The 20,411-nt window shown below is 50.3% G+C and overlaps 1 protein-coding gene across 1 annotated transcript in view; it reads left to right on the top strand.

Moving 5' to 3' along the window:
* The window catches only part of LOC143148409 (uncharacterized), a 108,084-nt gene extending 94,152 nt beyond the window's left edge, over positions 1–13,932 (top strand). The window contains exons 3-7 of the mRNA XM_076314712.1: positions 1,056–1,158; positions 2,095–2,117; positions 10,642–10,800; positions 12,086–12,440; positions 13,453–13,932. Of these exons, the coding sequence (XP_076170827.1) occupies positions 1,056–1,158; positions 2,095–2,117; positions 10,642–10,800; positions 12,086–12,440; positions 13,453–13,846 (1,034 nt within the window). The 3' untranslated portion in view covers positions 13,847–13,932. The remainder of the gene's footprint in view (positions 1–1,055; positions 1,159–2,094; positions 2,118–10,641; positions 10,801–12,085; positions 12,441–13,452) is intronic.
* Positions 13,933–20,411: the final 6,479 nt, after the last annotated feature.

Here is a 20,411-nt window from a genome sequence, read left to right as displayed (position 1 = left end):
CATTAATCGTCACTAATTCGTGTTAGAAAGGAACTGTTCTTTTATTCTACGATTTCTCGATCTTCGAAAACATCTCACACCCTACGATAGAGAGTATATTCTAAAATAATAATATCATTCGAGTTTTGTCGTTCCAATGCCATCGTTTCTACGATTTCTCGATCTTCGAAAACATCTCACACCCTACGATAAAGAGTACAATCAAAAATAATAATGTCATTCGAGTTTGAACGTTCGAGTACCGAAATCCCAAACATTTAATTTTCGGTTCGAAAGATAGTTTTTCTCTCCTTAACCGCGAATGCTGCAGTCAATCGTTTCGCGTAGCTTTGGACTTTCGTTATTACGTTTACGGTGCAATTCTCGCGTTTGGGTGCACGCGAGCCGTAGCGATTCCGCGCCGAAAAAGAGGGAACGATGGGAGCAGCGGAACCTCGTTTCGGTAGGTGTGCCGCAGAGATAATACCGTAGCTCGCGTAATAAAGCTGCGGCGCGTCCCGCTGCGCGGAAACCGGACGCGGCGAGCTGCAACCGCGGCCCAATTACCGCTCGTCCTCGCGCAAGCGCGAACCCGACACGCAACGAGTCCCTCGAGTCAATTTATCCGGGCGAGGAATTTGTCTCAGCGGGTGGGTCGTGGAAACGTTTGGGAGCAGTCCGATCGCGTTTGCGGGAGATCGTCGTGGACGCGCGAAGTTCTCCTCGAATGGCCGTTGAGAAGAGAAATAATCGCGGGGGACGGTCGCTCGAAAACGCGTCAACTGCGTCGAGACGAGATCGGTTGGCCGTCGAAGGTCACTCCCCCCTGCAGCTTCCCTCTCCGGCGTCCAGAAGTGGGAGGAGCCACGCTCGCGGTGTAGCGGGGATAGCTCCGCCCCGACGACCTCGAGCGACCGATCTATTTCGCGCCGACTCGAAAACTCGACGCGCTTCTGGATAGCACGCGGTACTCGAGACGAGTAACGCGCAATTAAACAAATAAATGTTACGAAAAAATAAATAAACGTTATTACAATCTGAATCGTCTAACCTGGTATCGTTTACTTTGTTCACAGAAGCTCCTGGAGAACTGGGATGGGTACTCACCCTAGTGATAGTCTCCCTAGTCTCGGCTGGCATCGGTGCCGTGGTGATGGTGACGCTTCTCCACTGTCGGAGGTCAGTACGATTCACGTGATTCTAAGGTTCGTTCGGCCGATCGGCGAGCGTACCGCTCGGACGGAATCGGTTCCGGTCGTATTCAATCTTCCTCGATGGTGAATTTATCCGTTCGATCGCGGAATCTCGAATTGAAATATGAGAACGTAAAGAGCTGCGCGCGCGGTCGGTTTCCGTGAGAGAAATTGCCTTCGAAATCCATAGAAAGAGGAAGGAAGGGAGGCCAGCGATGCATCCCGCCGATACGGATCGGCGATCAGGCAGATCCGCGAAACGATCGCGGTTTCGGACTGGCTCTCGGTCTCGCGGCCGGTTGCACGATCGATTCCCCCTTAAATTACCACCTACCCGCAATGCATCAAAATCGAGAGAACCGAGCCGTAATAAGGAGGGATGGAACCGGTTGCTAACTAGATCGGTCGCGTTGTATCCGCGGTGCGACAAGCGAAAAAAGCTACAGAGGAAACAGCGGTGGAAAAAAAACCGCGGGCGCAACGACGAGGGACAGCCGTAACTACGACCGTGGCCCTTCGTTCCACCGTGACGAGAAATCGAGGATCTTTATAGCGATCCACTTCCTCCGACCAGACGAGACAAAGACTCGTATTCAGTGCCGCGGTTAACGCCAACTTTTATCGCCGTTGTGCCCAGAGTCGCGATTTTAATGGCTCGTTGGCCGGACGACCGCGATTCGGAAATCTACGTTACCATTGGTCGTACGGGGCAACCTTGAACCATAGAAACGATCGAGGGAGCCGTTGACGAGGCCGCGTGTACCCAATCGGAGCTCAACGACGATGTTACGAACGAAATTACAACCGAATCGCGCGCCGAGATCGCGAACCGGCAATTGTAACATCTCCTCCGACATCGTTGCGCGTCAACGATATCTCTTCCGCATCGTCGACGTCTCACGGATTGTGTTTTCTGTTACAGAATGAAGAGCGCCGGTGGCAGAGGTAAGAAAACCTCCACGGATTATTATAAACCCAGTGTTCTTACCGTTCGCCCTGTACTTGTTACGAGTTGCATTTATTAAAGCGCCCGATAGGATTACCTTTAAGCCGCTTATCGAGGTTACGGTTAATGCGGCCGTGTACACGTCCAGTTATTATCGGGGATCCTCTATCGGCGACGATTTACGTTTTCTATCCGTTTATTTTCGTAATATAATAAATTACCGCGTTACAGGGCCGACGATTGGATTAGAACCGTGCGTTGCGCGGAAAATCGCCCACGCGAATCCCCGCCGATCGATTTACGCGCCTCGTTCGTAAAAGCGACGTTTCACCTTCGGAATATCGTTTAAAATGTCCTCCTGTGCGCGTTCGACGATTACCCGACAATTTTTCGAGCCGAGAAATGCAAAAGCTGCGCGACCGGTACGACGTACTGTTGGAACAATTACGCTCCAATTATACGAAATTGGTACAATAGGCATGTCGATCGAAGCGTGTCCGAGCACGTAACAACGCCGCTGACGGATCATGTTCGAAATCGTTCATAATTATACCAGTTCCTTGCCAGGGTATCGGTCCACGGTTCCGTCTATTCTACGGTTCCCTTGCCGTTCGTTAAAATACGATATCCGCCCCCTAATAAAATTCCTTTTTAAGCCCCCTTTGTGAATATTCCTTGAAACCTTATCTGTATTCAAAAGGGCTCGCCACGTGTGCTGACACTGAACCACCATCGATGAAAGGGCTCGAAATTCTTCCAAGAAAATCCTACCGTGCCGTGCTTATTATAATTCGTATAACTATTGATCGTGATTCGGTGGCAAACATTTTTCTGCGATCCGTTAACGGCAACGGATAGATGCGAAGTTATCGATGTAGACTCGTGTATACCTTTCGGTACACCGTGTATTAGATTCTCGTATCGCGATCGTAACACGTACGAGATTCTATCGATCTTTTCTCGGATTTTGCTAACGCGATCGGTGCATCGATCCGTACACACGACTCTGCGTTTTGATGTATTTAAAAGTACTATCGAGATGTTCGATTCGAAACACCGTCTCGATTTTAACGTTCCGGCGTAACGAACAAAAACCGATGCAAGTATTCGATAAGTGTTACCGTAACATTATATTGGGTTGTACGGAAAGTCGTTTCGTTTCTTTTGGTGAAAATGAAACACGATTTTTTCAGAGTGTATAAACATTTTATTCAATCATATATTCTCCATTTTGGAAAACGAAATGACTTTCCGAGCAACCCAATAGATACGATTCTTCCTAAAGAAAGTTCCACCGTTAAGAATAGAAAATTTACCGAATGGAAAGTTTGCACAAATTAAAAGGGAGATTGCATCGTCCAACTACGAAACAAACCATACGTTGCACGCAAGGTGTTCCGTTTGCCGTTAACGCGCGAGTTACAACCTCGTGCCATGAGACGTTACATCGTTGAATTTATAGTATACGTCGATAGAGACCACGGTGCAATTTAGGATCGGGTCCGAGTTAGGGAAGCTTCCTCCGTTCCCGTACTTACGTAAAACGTGTAACCGCGGAGAAACGTGTAACAGAGACAGGTTCAAAAGACGCTGGGATAACAAGTGAACCGAGTGGAGAACCGGAGCCGCCTCGAGTTCAGCAAATCGGACACCTACGAGCTCGTCGGACGAATGGCTCGGAGCGTCGTCCTCCTCCTCCTCTTGGTAACGCAAAGGACGAATCGATCTGATTCTCCGCGTCGAGGAGGGTTTCTCGGTACCCGTCGAAAGAGAGAAACAGAACGTAGACCGACACTTACCGAGGTATCCGAGGTACGAAAGACGCACGTATCCGGATGTCGATTCCCGCGACGTACCGCCGGCTCTCCTCTCGCCGTAGAAAAGAGACACGGGGGCCTCGCGCGCGACGTACGGCGTCGATTGGTGCAAACGAGAAGCGGTAGTAGAGCCGTGGCGTCGAGTGTCAGCGTCGATTGGAGTTTAATTAGTTCGCATAATGAAAGCCGCTCACGGCGGTATATTCAGCCCGTGCTACCGTTGCTCTCGTGCACGTAAAGGGTACCGGAGCGACGCGACGGACGGGCGACATAAAGGACAGTGAAACGCGTCTAATTAACTTTCTGATTTAAAATCACCCGCGGCACGATACGATCAACGAACCGGGGGAACGGTGGGAGGAGCGAAGCCGACCGAGGCCTGAACGAGGACGCGAACAAGGCCAGAAGAGGAAGGGGCGAGGGCAGGTTACTACCGGCCCGGGATACAAGGGTCACCCGAATTAATTATCCAACACTCGTTTTACCGAACCACCCCGGACTCTGTCGTCGATCTCCACCGATCCACGATTTGCCTCTTAAGTGCCTTTCACACCGAAACGTCGTGACCACTCCCGACGATCGCTACGGAGTAGGCGCCAGAGGCGTCTCTTTGGTAGACGCCGTCTGCACGCCGCACCGTACGGAGCTTCGGTAGCTGGATTTATTCTCCGAGACACCGATCGTCGAACGATTTAGTCTACCGATCGAAGCCAACAGACGCGACCAACGACTAATTGGAGCCGCCATTCGTCAAAATCGAGTCGAACGAAGTCGAATCGTTCGAGATTGCAAACTACCGGGAACTTACGCTCTTAAACCCTTGCCTTACGTCAAAGTCGGTCGCTCAATTTTCTTCTCGAAAACGTTTCGTAAGGGATTCTTTATAATATTTCACCGACGAAGGACCAATTGGAGCCACGATTCTCAAAATCGAGTCGAACGAAGTCGAATCCTTCGAGATTGCAAACTACCGGGAACTTACGCTCTTAAACCCTTGCCTTACGTCAAAGTCGGTCGCTCAATTTTCTTCTCGAAAACGTTTCGTAAGGGATTCTTTATAATATTTCACCGACGAAGAACCAATTGGAGTCACGATTCTCAAAATCGAATCGAACGAAGTCGAATCGTTCGAGATTGCAAATTACCGGAAACTTACGCTCTTAACCCCTCGCCTTACGATTCAAGTTTCGATTACGCGCGTTACGATCGACATCAAAGTCGGTCGTTAAGTTTTCTTCTCGAAAACGTTTCGTAAGAGATTCTTTCTAATATTTCACGCGACGAAGGACCAATTGGAGTCACGATTCTCAAAATTGAATCGAACGAAGTCGAATCGTTCGAGATTGCAAACTACCGGAGACTCGCGCTCTTAAACCCTTGCCTTACGATTACGCGCGTTACGGGCGACGTCAAAGTCGATCGTTAAATTTTCTTCTCGAAAACGTTTCGTAAGGGATTCTTTCTAATATTTCACGCGACGAAGGACCAATTGGAGTCACGATTCTCAAAATTGAATCGAACGAAGTCGAATCGTTCGAGATTGCAAACTAGCGGGAACTTACGCTCTTAAACCCTTGCCTTACGATTACGCGCGTTACGGTCGCTAAATTTTCTTTTCGAAAACGTTTCGTAAGGGTTTCTTTCCAATATTTTCCAAAGAATACACTCGAACGCGGACGAGATTCGTTCTTGGTCCTTCGGTCCGATTTCCTTACCACGAAAGTGTTCATTGCGCGATCGAAAACTCTTTCAGAATCCGTAGACTTCAGGACGGATTGTATCAACGTTGGTACTTTACGGGAGTCTTGATTGCATCGAGGTGAAAAATGTTTGCCACTCGAGGAGACGACTCTCCCCGTCGTATCGTTTGTTTCGTTCTCCAGCCACGGTAAGAACGAAGCAAGTATCGTCCCACCTCGAGTCACATTTTTCAACAATCGTCCTTCGGAGTTCGTCGGCGCGTAAATATCGAAACCTAGTCCCCTCGAGGATCGATTTAGAGACACTTGGCAACTTACGATCTACGAACAGTAGATCTCTCGGTGTCGAAAGAGCAAGACTTTCGATCGTAGATCGCTAACGCGATCGCGCCAAGAGACGGAACATGACCCAAGTCGCGGACCACGAAGATCGAGTTTGTCCGCGATTCAAAACAATTTCAACCGTTCGACCGTGTCGACGAATGACTCCAGAACCGTCGTCATCGCGGCCCGAAGAATACTTTCGACCGTCAACCTTGTCTGTTCCCAGTTTCCGGTGAAATCGCGTTAGAATCCGTTTCGTTTCTTCCCGGATTCCATCGATCGCGTCAAAACCGCAACGTCGGCTGTCGCTAGGTTACCGTGTTCACCGTGGATTTATTTATCCGACGAGTGTGTAAAGTTGTCAACGGTGAAATTATAGCTGTACCCGCGTACGTGTGTAATTGGAATTCAGCTTGGAAAGTACACGGGCGGCAAGTTCGTTAAATAAGCGTGCGCGGCGATGTTGCGCGTTGAACGCGGCGAGCAATTTCATACGCGCGCGAGCGCGCGCGCGCGCGCGTACGCAGAAAAAGAAGGAATTAATGAAACTCGGTTCGTGGTGGTGTACAACCACCGCGTTAAGAATCGCCGCGCGAATGCCAACGGACAAGAGAGGCGTTAATGGACGGCTGAAAGAGCCCGTTCCGCAAAAAAGACGAGAGCCGGTACACGTTGGGTTCCCGTACGATCGACGGGACACAATGGCGATTCGAGAGCCGGGTAGAATAGGTGAATCGAATGCGTTAATCGGCTTATCGCGCGTTCCCCCGGCCCGATACGCCGAATCAGCTGCTGCACCCTGAAAGAGTCAACGACAGGATCGCGCTCGTTCGATGAAAGCTCGCGTTATTCTTCAAACGGTTTCTAAGCACTCGGACCGGTAAAAGGACACTTAACCTACAATATTTCGCGAAGGAATTGTCCCGATCGGACCTAATTCCCGATTACTCGGACCGTTACGGTTATTGGACATTATCGCGGTATTCTTCAGCGCGGGATTATCTTTATTTATTTTCCCTGCTAACCGAATCTCGATCCGCGTTGTTCCTACCTCGATCCCGATCTCCACGACGAGATACATTTTCGCAGCCCGTTCTCTAAACATTCCCGCCGTATTATTCACCCTACTTCTGTCCCCTCTTTATCCGATATTCTCTGGATATCGACTCACCGTATGCACACTTAAAGTTCCTCTTAGTCTTGCAAATTTTCCACCTTCCCTTGCCACGCTTATCGCCTTCCTCTTTCTTCTCGCACGGCGATAGATTAAACCTAATCCCAACATCGTAGATCAAAATCTGATACGTAGTTTCGCTCTTATCTCCCTTTTGAAACTCCCCTACGTTCACCCGGATTCATCCGTACCTTCCAACGGATGATATATGTAAGTTAATTGTGCAACAAGTTTCATCCAAGGAGGATCAAAGCTACTTATCGCGTCCGTCGTTTTTTCTTTCCTCCGCTACGGTGGTTCGTTAAACACAATTCCCAACATTGTGGACGAGAATCCAATCGTTACACGTTACCCTCCGAACACTTCGCGAACCGTCTGGATCTTCCAAAAGACGAGGCGGGTTAATTTCGCAACGAGAGCCGTTCGAAGAGGATCAAAGCTGAGTACACGTTTCGTAATGTATACGCAAGCAACTCTTGGATGGATTTTAATAACCCCTTGCACTCGAGAGGTGACTCTCTCTCGATTCGATGTTGATAAGAAGAGAGACGCGATAAATCGAGCGGTGACAATTTCTATTCAAGTTTCATTTCCTTGGAACTCGAAGCATCGATGCACTCAAAGAAGAAAAAAAAGAATCGAATCAACGAGAAGAGGAATCGTATAGGCCAAATATACTTGGAATAATCTCGAGTTGCCGGTTAAGTCCCCGCTGGAAAAATTCAAAAGCGATAGAACGCAGTTTTTTTCGCGCGTTATCGTCCGATCGAGTTCTCATCGCGCGAGAATAGACGCGGTTGAATCGAAATCGTTCGAACTCTATCCGCGTCTAGGCGAGGCAACGTTGAGTCCGATTATACGGTGTACTCGGGTCCGGTTTCGTTGCTCCGATTGGAAGACACGTGTCGTCGAAAGTGGTTCGAGTGCCTCGATGGTCGTTGGAGCTCTGACGGTCGTTGAGAACGGCAGACGCGGCGGTACGCGCGGTGCGAGGTGTTGGACCCGCGATCGAGATGGTATTCGCGAAAGAGAGAAAAAAAAAGCGTAGAAAGAAACCGAGGGTACAGTTTTCTCGCTTGACCGAAAATCTTCCTGACGCCCGAAAACGAATCTCGGGGTCGGTGACGTCCGTGAGCCGGGTCCCCTGTTCGGGTCCGTGAGCCGTTCGGGAAATAGAATCCGGGGTCCGTGAAGTCTCCTAGCTCGAAAGAGGCCGTACTGCCCCCCGCTGTTGCGACACGGTACGATTTTCACGCGTCCCGTTCGCCGTCCAATTAATATTCCAAGCGTCTAATCCGGCAGATCACGCGGAGTAACGCGTCGACAAAGAGGAACGCGAAGCGACAAGCTGGAAGAGGAACGGATCCGATTACCTCTCGCCTCGTCCGGTAGGTGGGAAACGATGGCGTAATCGCGGTGGAAGCGAAACGACGACCACGGGGATACCCGATTGGCTACCAATCGCCGCGAAACGTTCGAGAATCCAGATGCTGGGTACACTGGACTTTGTGGATCGACGCGTCGCGAGTGTTCGAGCATCGATCGTAAACGAGAACTCGGGGTTGCCACGAAGCGCGGGAACCCCGATAAATCGACATCGATCTTTTATTTACGGGACCGGACGAACGCGTTCTCGAGCGGGCATCTCGAAATCGTTGAACATCGGTGCGTGTACGGCTGAATCGCTCGGAACTCGAACGACGATAAATAACGCGATTACACCGTTGCTCGTGGACCCGTAATCGATTGCGCTCGGATTTCTAGAAGAAGCTCGCCGCGCGAACAAAGTCGCGCGAGCTATCCTCGAGGCGCACGTACCACCGGTAGGTGGGTAGGTAGGTAGGTAGATAGGTGTAGCCGGTCCGAACGAACGGAAAGGTTGATCGGTGGAAGAAGAAGAGGTGTGCACGGGGATCCGAGTGTTCGAAACGCTCGGTTACCGGGGTAATTGGTCGCTAATTGGTGCTCGATCGAGCGGTTACGAATGTCTCTCTTTTTCGAAACGCGACGAGCAACAAGTGTACGCGGATAAGTACACGGAACGTTCGAGGGAGAAATTTCTCGCTCGTTCTCCGCTCCCCAGCCCGCGCGTGGGGTTCTTCGAGGCGTAGCTTTCATCGCTCGGATGTACAGCCCGGTTTCTCGATGTACCCGATAATGGCACGACGTCGTTAAGATACATTAACCGATGCGTCAAAAGTGTTCTCCGGCTAGGCGGTGAACGCTCGCGTCCTCCCATTACCGGGTAATCCCGTGGACGTTGCATAGATCCTAATTATGTAAATTGCGGTGTAACGTCTTGTTATAAATACACCGTGGCTCCGTCGAGGCGGAATTAAATTTCACCTCGGGTACGTCACCCTGCTTTTCATTCCGGGACGTTGGAGGCGCATCGGCGATTATCCTCGCGAGCGTTCTCGGAAGAAGAAGAAGAAGAAGAAACTAGCGTCTAGACGAGGCGGGCGCTGGGTAGGAGAGGATATCGCGCTCGTTGCGCGAGCTAAGGCGCGCAACACGCGTGCGCCGTGGCTCGGTGTAAGGGCACCGCGATAAACGAGAACCAGTCTCTCTATCTCCCGGCAAGTGACAGCCGCCAAGCCGCGTTGCAACGCTCGCCGACCGGGACGACGAAAACCCCCTGGTCGAGGACGACCGACCAACCGACCAACCGACCAACCGACCAACCACCACGAGGAGGATGCCTCGTACGTGCGTAGGTTATGAGCTGCACCGACGACCGAAGGAAAACAGAGAAACGGACAGAGAGGAAGAGAGAAAGAGAAGAGGGGGACACCGCCATGGGATTCCCATAATCTCGTTTTTTCCCCGCGCGGCATTCTCATGCCTACTTACCGCGAGGCGGCGCCTCTGATCTATGAATTCCGAATTCCTTTTTTTTTTTCTTCTCTCTCCTTCTTCTCTCTCTCCCCTTTCTTTTCTCATTTTCGACCGCCACGTCCTTCTGCCCTTCCTGCCTTTTTCGTTTACGCTCCTCCACCCGCCTCCCCACGCTCTTGCGCAATCCACCCCGAAGCCTGCCGCGTTTCTATGAGAGCCGTGACGGCACGATGACGAGCGCACAATGAGACCATACAGAAAACAACCGCTTTTTTCTTCCGTTTTTCTCTCTCCCTCTGTCTCTCTCTCTCTCTACACCCTTGGCCCGCCTATACGCGAGCTCGTGTCATAATGCCGTGATTCGGGGACCGTGGAGTTTGTGCACGTGAACGCGCGATGTGTATTTATAGAAATATCCGTGTCCGCGACGAGAGCCTGTACCGCTTTACTTACACACGCCGGAACCACGTTGGCCCGCGTAACCGTAACAGGATTCCCCGTGTCGTAGGGAACTCAGCTGGCACTTGGCGTGCTTCGTAACGATTCGTCGGTCCGCGACCCCTTCGTTCGATGAAACTCGAGCACGACTTTCGCCTATACCGATCCTCTATCGCCAACGGATTTTCCACAGCTCGGACCTCACGACCTGCCTTTTTGTTTCGCGTTCCAGCGGGCTGCTGCAGCGTCGGCGTCGAGGACTCGAACGCTCAGGAACCCGGTGGCCCAGGTGGCGGAGGCGGGGCTGGCGGCGGTGTGGCCGTTATACCGGACCGGCCGCCCCTCGAATTGGACAAGCTGCCTCCTTATCACGACGTAGCGCCTAGTCCTGGTACGTATCGGTGCCGAGCACTCGATTTCTCGTTACCCGCGATAAGTAGCTCCGAATACCGAAAGGGATACGAGACTCGCGGAGAAGATCGAAACCTGACGCGGTCCTAACGTTTCCTTTCGACAATTGACGTTAAACCTTTGCCAGTTTTGACATTTTTACGAAATCGCTTCGCAAAATGCTTACGTATGGACGTATCGATACCGAGCACTCGATTTCGGACCTAACTCGATCGTTATCCGCGCGAGGTAGGTCCGAATATGAAACAAAAGGGATACGAGACTCGCGGAGAAGGTCGACCGAAACCTGACGCGCTCCTCCGGGTCTGAATCGACCCCTCGTTTCGTTTTAACCCTTTGCCAGTTCCGAAATTTTGACGAAAAATTTCTAAGTAGAATGCCTACCTATTTTTTCTCACAAATTGGTCGATTACGTTATTCCGTTATAAAAAATAGTGATTCCGTGGTAAGTAATTTATTTTTGTTGTCACAAATGAAAAAAATTTCTTAAATTAAAAGAACTCTCGTAATATTTTTAAACTAACAGTCACGGACGAGACTGGCAAAGGGTTAATCGCAAAAACTACTTCCCTACGTTCGAGATATTGCCCAAAACTTTGAGCGTACAACTAACGGAGGAACGCTTCGAGGTTAAAAGGATCTTTCGAAACGCTGGCAAATTGGCAAATCGTTTACTCGAACAAACGTCGATACGTTCGTTTGCTCGTCGGTCACCGGTGACCATCTCGTGTTCGGAATACTAGGTTACTCGATAACTTTTGTCGTATTTCTCCGTTGTAAAGAAATACTACGACACTTGAACTTTGAACAATTGTAAATACACAAAGTCGACAGATCCACGTGTAACTTCTCACGTGTTCGTCGAACAGTATTACGATCTCTAGAAAAAATAAAACAACGAAGCTGATAGCTCCGTTTCATATCGAACGACAACACTTATCGAGCAACCTGTTACAAGGGTTGTACGAGAATCGTGCGATCGTATCGATTCGACTGAAGGGCGCGACGCGTGGTCCACTACTCGAAGAACGGTCCTTGGCCGCGAGAATCGTACGAAGTGAAAACGGAGAACGATTGCGTAGAATCGGAAGAGATCTTAACGACTCTCGGTCGACGATCGACGAGAATACGCGTATCTTCGATACGGTCGTTCGTTCGTCGATCACCGACCAGCGAGCGTACTCGCGCGTTCGAAATATATGGGTTATTCTATGCAAGTCGCCGAGAACCGTGCGATCGTATCGATTCATGGGATTTGATTCAAGGGCACAATGTGTGGTCGTGGTTAGGCTCGCGACGCGGCGGCGGTACGCCAGGAGTCGTCACGACGCCTCTGTCTCTTCCGCAACATAGACGGGCGATGAATCTCCCAGTGGAGAACCACTACACCCACATGCAGACCGACGAGGCCCTCTACGCAGAACTGGACTCGCAGGCAGCGAGCTACGCGAGCGATCTTCAGCTACAAATGAGAGGAAGCTCGACGTACGGTACAACTTCCGGCGGACAGGACGACGAATACCACGAGCTGGACGCGGCGAGGTTACATCGTCATTACGGCGGAGGCAACGAGGACGGATCGTTGCAGAGGGACACGCTCCGTACGCGGCACAGTAAAAGGTAAATTAGTCCCCGTAATTAAGTCCACGAGCCGTCTCGGACGAGACCAGACGAGCAACGTTATCCTCCCGGGGATCTCCGTTTCCTTCGACAACGCGGAAGAAATACAACCGCGAACGAAACACGAGTACCGTCGTCCCGCTTATCGAAATCGTCTCCCCGAACGTTTCCTTCCTGTCTTCCTGTTCCTTTCCGAACGCGTGGACAAAAAATACGGATCGACGCCACGCGTTACGTCGTTATCGGTATCGTACGTATCGTCGCGAGTCGCGTTTCCCGTGACGCGACGTCTCTCCGTACGTTTCCTTCCTGTCCTCCTGTTCCTTTCCGAACGCGTCGAAAAAAAACAGAGATCGACGCCGCGCGTAACGTCGTTATCGGAACCGGTCTCGATGAAAAGTTCGCGAGTCGATTTCGCGCGGCTCCGAGCTTCCCTCGAAGCTCGTCGCGCATCGGACGTTTCTCGAGAGCGTCGCGTCACGGGAAACGCGACTCATGATAATATGTACCGTTGCGAGAACGCGCGCAATTATCCCGCCGATCGCGCGTTCTCGCGAGCCGATCGCACGACCGGAGGAAACGCACGATTACGCACGATCACCGACCGCGAACCAGTCGAACGTCGACGTCCGGAGGCGCGTGTCGCGAACGCGTTTCCATTAATTGCACATTTATACGCAAATAGGGCGCAACCTGTTCAACGAGCGCGGGTATTGGGCTTCGCGCGAGTCTTCCGCGCTCGCGTGTCCTCGAATCGACCTAACGAGGCGCCGGTCTACGATTCCCTGCCGATCCGCGAGCGTAAGACTCGAAGGTTCCCGACTAACCCGGTGCTCGTTCACCTCGAGCGACGAATTTCGAACGTGAACGAGCGTGGGATCGTTCGGCGCCGATTGAACGGAAAACCAGCTCGAGAACCTTATCTCCGAAGCGTCGCGCGTAAACTCGCAGAACGAGGCAAATCGATCGGTTAACTGGCACTCGCTGACGCTCGTAATCCGATATTTTTCAGGTTACAAGAACCGGATTACGAGATGTACGAGAACGGACCGTCCACGCCGGTGCCGCCGGGTCAGATGCAGCACCACCATCACCACCACCATCACCACAATCATCACCATCATCATCAGGAGCTGAGAATCGGCAGCAGGAACGGCGAGCACCCCTCGTATCAAAATACCGCGTACACGGGAAGCGACGCCGAACCGGACGGACCTACGCTGAGCAGCGCGCCGAGCAGCGCCTATTACAGCGACCTCAGCTCGAACTCGGCGAATCAACAGATGCCCGCGGCGGCCGCCTCCAACAACAACACCAACCTTCATCTGAACCCTCAGGGACTGGAGACGCCGCAGTACCGGCTGGCGGCGATCAACGAGAGCTCGGTACCCTCGGACTACATCTAAACCGGACTCGGACTCTTTGGACGTCGTCGAACACTTTGAACGTCGACGAACTCCTTGAACGTCGTCGAACACTTTGAACGTCGACGAACACTTTGAACGTCGTCGAACTCTTTGAACGTCGAAGAACTCTTTGAACGTCGTCGAACTCTTTGAACGTCGAAGAACTCTTTGAACGTCGTCGAACACTTTGAACGTCGTCGAACTCTTTGAACGTCGTCGAACACTTTGAACGTCGTCGAACTCTTTGAACGTCGTCGAACTGTTTGAATCGAGCGAACGATTCGAACGAAACGTGTCCAAACGTGTCCAGGTGTTTCACTTTCGCACGCGCAGAAACATGGTTCGACGAAGTTTCGAGCAGTTTGAGAAAGTTTTGAGAATGTTTGAGAAGGTTTGATAAGGTTTGAGAAGGTTTGAGGGGCCTCGACGGTGTCTCGAGAACCTCGGATCTTCGAAGATCGAAGCTCTCAACAACGATCGGGAATACACTTTCGCACGAATCGGGTAGCTCGAAAAAACTCGTGGGAAAGCCGACGACGATCGATCGTCCACGAGTAGCACCCGACGTTCCCAAGTGTCCCATATCGGATCAAGACAGTAAGGTTTGAAGATGAGCCAACCAGCGAAAGAACTCGGTCTCCACGACACCGCGAACGAGAGCCAATCGAGAGATTCTCGACGAACGGTTGAACACGATCCAACAGTGGCTACGGGTCGTAACCTAATCGCGTCTTCTTCGGCAGTGCCATAAATATACATTCGTCTCGATGTTGTACGATGTTGTACGAACGAACACGAACGAACGAGTATCGATTAAAAATTACAGTGAACCTTGCTGTTTCCTGTTCTTCCATTCGTCGCGAAGGAATGCGATTTTTCGATCGATGTTTTCCATCGTTCGAACGAGACGCGACGAAACTGAATCGTCGTTCGTCGACGAATATTCCGCAACATTTTCGCGGCACGTTGCACAATGATTCGACTTTCGAACGGGAAACCGGGCCCACGAGCCTCCGACGACCGTTATCGTTCTTCGAGACGGAGAACGAGACGATTCACGGGGAACTACGTCGGAAGAAAATCGTCTGGCCGTTCAAGGTCACCGAAGTGTCTCGTCTCCGTTGCTCTGGCTCTCGTCTCGGCCCCGTGAATCGGTAGACGCAACGTCTGCCAGCCATCCGAACGAGAAATCGAGCACGATGAGAAGATAGAAATTCGCGATTCGCGATCGAGGAAGTATTATATCTTCGTACGGCCAATTGATTTTGATCGAACTATAGCATCTCGCTCTCACTCTCTCTCTGTCTCGGCTTATTAATGCACCGACGTATATCGTTCTCGTGTATCGCGTAATGAGCATTGTTCTTATTTACTCTGACGCAACGGTGAAACGCCTAAACAATGGATCCGGGAGCATTGCTCGTTCCCCTGCCGTCTCGAATCGGTTCACCGGGGTTCGTTTCGCGAAACTGGAGGGTGCGACCGTGCAAATAACGAGAACGTGGCCAGCGTAGCTCGCGAAACGAACCTTTTCGAACGAAATCGTTCCGAGGAACAGGTGTGTTACGTAACGCGACAACGTACAGGGGGCTTCCGCGCGGTCATTGACCGCGACGAAGTTCCGCTTCTGCATTTCGGGGGAAGATCGAGACACGGTGTTCCCGCGGTGCTTTCGTCGCGAACGACCCCGTATCGTTTTCCGCGGAACAGCGCTCGATGTTTCGCAATTTCGAGGGTTTCTTCGCGCCGAACGGGTTTCGAGGAAGCTTTACGCGTACCCGTGGATCGTGACCGCGAACGAACCACTAGACGCGTCGAACCGAACGACGGTGGTACTCCCACGCGTTCAAATCACCGGAAAGTTCGCGCGTGATATTTCGTCAGACGTGAAGGAACGAGCAACATCGACGAACAGAACGACTAAGTTGCGAAATCTTCCATTCGGTCGTTCGAATACTAATTTTTCTTCCACGAGCGAATCGTTCGATTTTTAAGCGTTGTTTCGTCGCGAGATTTCTATTTTGAAATATGGCGGAGAAGATGGACTCGCGAAGATGGACTCTTGGAATCGCGAAACTTGTCCATCGACGCGCTGTACGAGTACTCTTTCGTAAATTTTGGTACACAACTGGGTTAGGTGTGAATTAGGTGTGAGTTAGGTGTGAGTTAGGTGTACGACGAGTTGTAATTTCGCATCGGGTAGATTCTAACGTAAACTGTAACACAAGTTGGCGACTCGACGTGCAGGTTTCGCGTATCTGTTTCCTCGCGTTCGAAGCGACCACCCGACCGAGCTCAAGACGCATGGGGAGCTCCGTTCGAGTGGCAATAGGAGGGAGATCGTTCTCGCAGCACCGTGCGAAAGTATTCGTCATTGAATCGTTAAACAGGATTCCCGGTCTCCATCGGGCCGAATCGTTTATCTTCGACCCTCGTTCGATGCTGGAATTAATTCGTTTCACCCGATTCGGCAGGACTCGTTTAATCGTCGCCGTCGTGTTCTCTTAATTACCTTCCCTCGGACAGTCCCGATTGTTTGTCTCGGACGAAACACGAACTCGAGGAGACGTTCCACCTCGAGCTACTTCCCGTAGCCCGCGTTTACGTCTTTCGTTTGTGTATCACCTGCGCCTGTCCGTCGACGCGCGAGCACCCCACACCTTCGAAACATCGATAACTCTTGCCGTCGTATCCAACGCGTTAATTTCAAACGCTCGAATAAACGCTCCGGTTGAATCGTAATTTCTCGGGTGAATTTGAAAACAACGAGTATTCCCATCAACGACTCGACGAGACGCACGAAAGTCTACTAGATCCTAGATTCGATCTAAATCTATTCCGGGTTCGTCGTGGGTCCCGAGTCCGTTTTAAATCCATTCTAGATAGGTTCCAGATCTATCTTAGGTTCTTCCTAAATCCATCGTTGGAACTAGGTGCGATCTAGGTCTCCTCTAGGTCTCTATTACGATCCATCGTAAATCCACGCCGAAGTCTCTCTTAAGTGTCTTCTAAATTCGTGATAAATGATTCTCAGATCTATTCGAGGTTCCAAATCCATCGTTGGAACTAGATAACTCCTAGATCTACTCTAGGTTCTTCCTAAATCCATCGTTGGAATTAGGTACGATCTAGGTCTATGTTACGATCCATCGTAAATACATGAAAAATTCTCTCCTAAGTGTCTTCTAAATCCACGATAGACGATTCTCGGATCTATCTGAGATTCTAGATCCACCGTTGAAACCAGATAACTCCTAGATCTGCTCTAGGTTCTTCCTAAATTCATCGTTGGAACTAGATGCGATCTAGGTCTCTGTTACGATCCATCGTAAATACATGAAAAATTCTCTCCTAAGTGTCTTCTAAATCCACGATAGACGATTCTGAGATCTATCTGAGATTCTAGATCCACCGTTGAAACCAAATAACTCCTACATCTATCTTAAGTTCTTCCTAAATCCATCGTTGGAACTAGATGCGAAACTAGGTCTCTTCTAGGTCTCAGTTACGATCCATCGTAAATACATGAAAAATTCTCTCCTAAGTATCTTCTAAATTCACAATAGACGATTCTCAGATTCATCCCTTGTAACCAGATGCGATCTAGGTTTCCTCTAGGTCCCCGGTTACGATTCGCGTAAATCAACGCAAAGTTTCTTTCGCTCGCGATCCAAACCTAATCCAGACACTATCTCCAGGTCCACCGTATCCTCACCGTTCGTATCACCCGTTTCCTCCGTCTATTCCCCTCCCACCACCCGAAAAATTCGAACAAACTCGCTTTACGGCTCCAAAGTTCGCGAAACAACGAGCGAAACCACCACCTAACCCGACGATCCGACATTAATTCTTCGTGTGGCAGTTACCGCGTCACCTCGCGGAACCACCGAACCGTACCCATACATTTCTCTCTTAATTGTACGCGTACCACGGTGAGTCGACGTAAATTACACAGAGCCACCGCGGGCTCATAAATTACCGGAGGCCCCGATCGTTCCGCACAAAGAATCGCGGCGTTCTCGTTCCCCCGAAAAACCGTACCGCGGCGCAGAATCATTCACAGCTACTCCGGCTTAACTATACACACAACCAGTCGCGGAGAGCGTGCAACAACAGATGCAACAATGCACTCCCTCGCGGGCACGCAATAATTAATTGCGCCCTCGCGGCCACAATGGCGATAGGGAGAGGCCGTGGTTCCCCCCCGCCCCCACCCCCCTGAGGGAGGGAGCTTGCGGTCCCGGGCGCATTATTTCGCCAAAAAAAGAATCACCGAGAAACCGTGGCGAGCCGCCTGCTTCGGGCCGCTTGCTCTTATCGTGGCCGTGTTACGCGAACGGGAACGTATTATGGAATTCGTTGGTACCCGAGCTTAATTAAGGGCCCGCCTTCGACTACCGGTGTCTTCCGCATTTGCGGGATCGGCTCGTATCGGTGAACGGCCGTTTCCCAGCTGCCCTGAGATACTATTTCTGTACGCGACCATCCTAGGAGAATACCCAGAGAATCCTTCGGGACGTGGAAAACGTGCTCGTTTTGGGTAACGAAACCATCGAGATGGTTGGTCCTCTGCTTTTCGGGAGAACGTTTCTCTTGGTCACCGTTTCGGTTAGTGCAAATAAACGAGAAGAATGACACGTGTACGGTAATGTAACGAAACTTTGTTAATTATACACGTACCCCGATGTCCGTTAAGTGGACGATGCGACGTCGAAGATACGTTGGATAAATTTCGAGAACATCACGTGTACTGGAATCCTCGGCTATGAAAATTCTTCTCCGAGTTGTACGAGAAAGCTAACTTACGAGAAACCTACTCTCGAACGTTTCTATTTTCTGTCGTTCAACCTACAGAGAACAACCTTTTACGTTTGGTAGCCTGACTGCGACGATCGTTGAGGAAAAAGTCTTCACAATTTGGGTCCTTCAGAAAATTATGATTGTTGAACGTCAACAGTTGGAAAGAGTTAATCTTGCCCTACGACTTAAATTTTAATAACACTTTACTCACAATCGACAACCGATCGGTCAGGACTCTCACTGTCCTCGCGAAGGTTAAATATTCTTCTTGAAAACATTGTGCAAGTATCTCCATTCTAATAATTTCTCTTGAAAATATTCGAACGTAAAATACGGTCCAGACTCATCCCAAGTACTCACGAACCGATTTCCTTACCACGAATCTCTTACAATATCGTACACGTTATAAATATCGTAAAGGGGTTAATGAAACTGAAACGCTTAATCCCTTAATCCCTTAGTCCGATCACAGAACTTTCACCCCAGATTTGTTTCATCCCTTCAAACGCGATATCAAAGATTGCGTTGCACCCGTTCGAACGAAGTAAGCTGCGAAAAATCCGAAAGATGAAAAATTCTTCTCGATCGGAGAAGTAAGAAGGCTTCGGTTAGCTCTGGAGATTCGTTCTCGTTCGTCGAGGAGAGAATCGGCCATTAACGTTGGATCGTGGGAATTCGGTGGGTCGTTGGATTCACGCGAATTTCTCGATCCAGGGTGAACCACCGTCTATAATAACGGATAGAGAGAGAAAGAGAGGGAACCGGTGAACGCGTGCACGCGTCGTGGATGCGTCCAAAGGATACGGCCGTTAGGACGTTAGGAGCCGCCCTGACCGAGCGCGCACCATCTTCTCGTCCCTGCCACGGGATATATAAATTATACATGTAAATATACGGGCGGCCGAGCCGAGAGAGATCGAACCGTGAGATATCGAGAGATGTGTTGGCGACCCGCACACACCTCTTTCCCTCTTCCTGCTCATTCTCTCGCCTCGTCTCTACCATCGCACGCATAAACTCGCACGCATCTACGCGCCCATGGCGAATACCTTGGTCGCCGTTGCCACCGAATACGTCCCTAACCCTTGTGCAACGCTCCAGCTAATTCCTATACATTTTTCGAATCAACGCTGAAATCGTCCCGGCGACGCTCCAATCCACGCGGTCTTCCCACAACGATCCCACACGTGATCGTTCGCGAGTGCATCTGGTGCATCGCGGTGCATCCACGCAGCGAGACAACGGAGAATTCCGAACCGAGTCCTCGAGTTACTCGCTCGAACGAACGATGTACAGTTTAGAAAGCGGTTTAGATTCACGATTGAAAATATACTTATTCGAGGAACGATTTTTTTGCAAAATAGATGATTTCTTCTTCGGTATTTAGATTACCATCGATAACGATCAAAGGGTGTGTCCTTGCGCGCGTAGATTTTTAAAAATCGAAATTTAGATTTTGACGCTTCATTCGTTTGTCATGTTCCTCGAGTAAACGTACGGGTACGGTATCGCAAGGAGAATTTTTGTTCTTTTTATTCTTTTCCGACACGATACGATCAATCGCCGATCTTTTCGTTCGTATGGGATACACTCGGAAAAGTCCGATCGGATGTTTCCAATGCTTGCGTAATTGCGAAATGAAAAGTTTCGGGGTAGGAAAAGTTTGAAAAACTCGCGAAATGAAAAGTTTCGGTTAGGGACAGTTCGAAAAACCTGCAAAATGAAAAGTTTCGAGAAGAAAAAGTTCGAGAAACTCGCGAAATGA

This window comes from Ptiloglossa arizonensis, chromosome 6, assembly GCF_051014685.1.
Source record: "Ptiloglossa arizonensis isolate GNS036 chromosome 6, iyPtiAriz1_principal, whole genome shotgun sequence".
NCBI lineage: Eukaryota > Metazoa > Arthropoda > Insecta > Hymenoptera > Colletidae > Ptiloglossa > Ptiloglossa arizonensis.
Note: the sequence above shows the minus strand (reverse complement) of the source record. Positions and strands in the feature narration are given on the sequence as shown.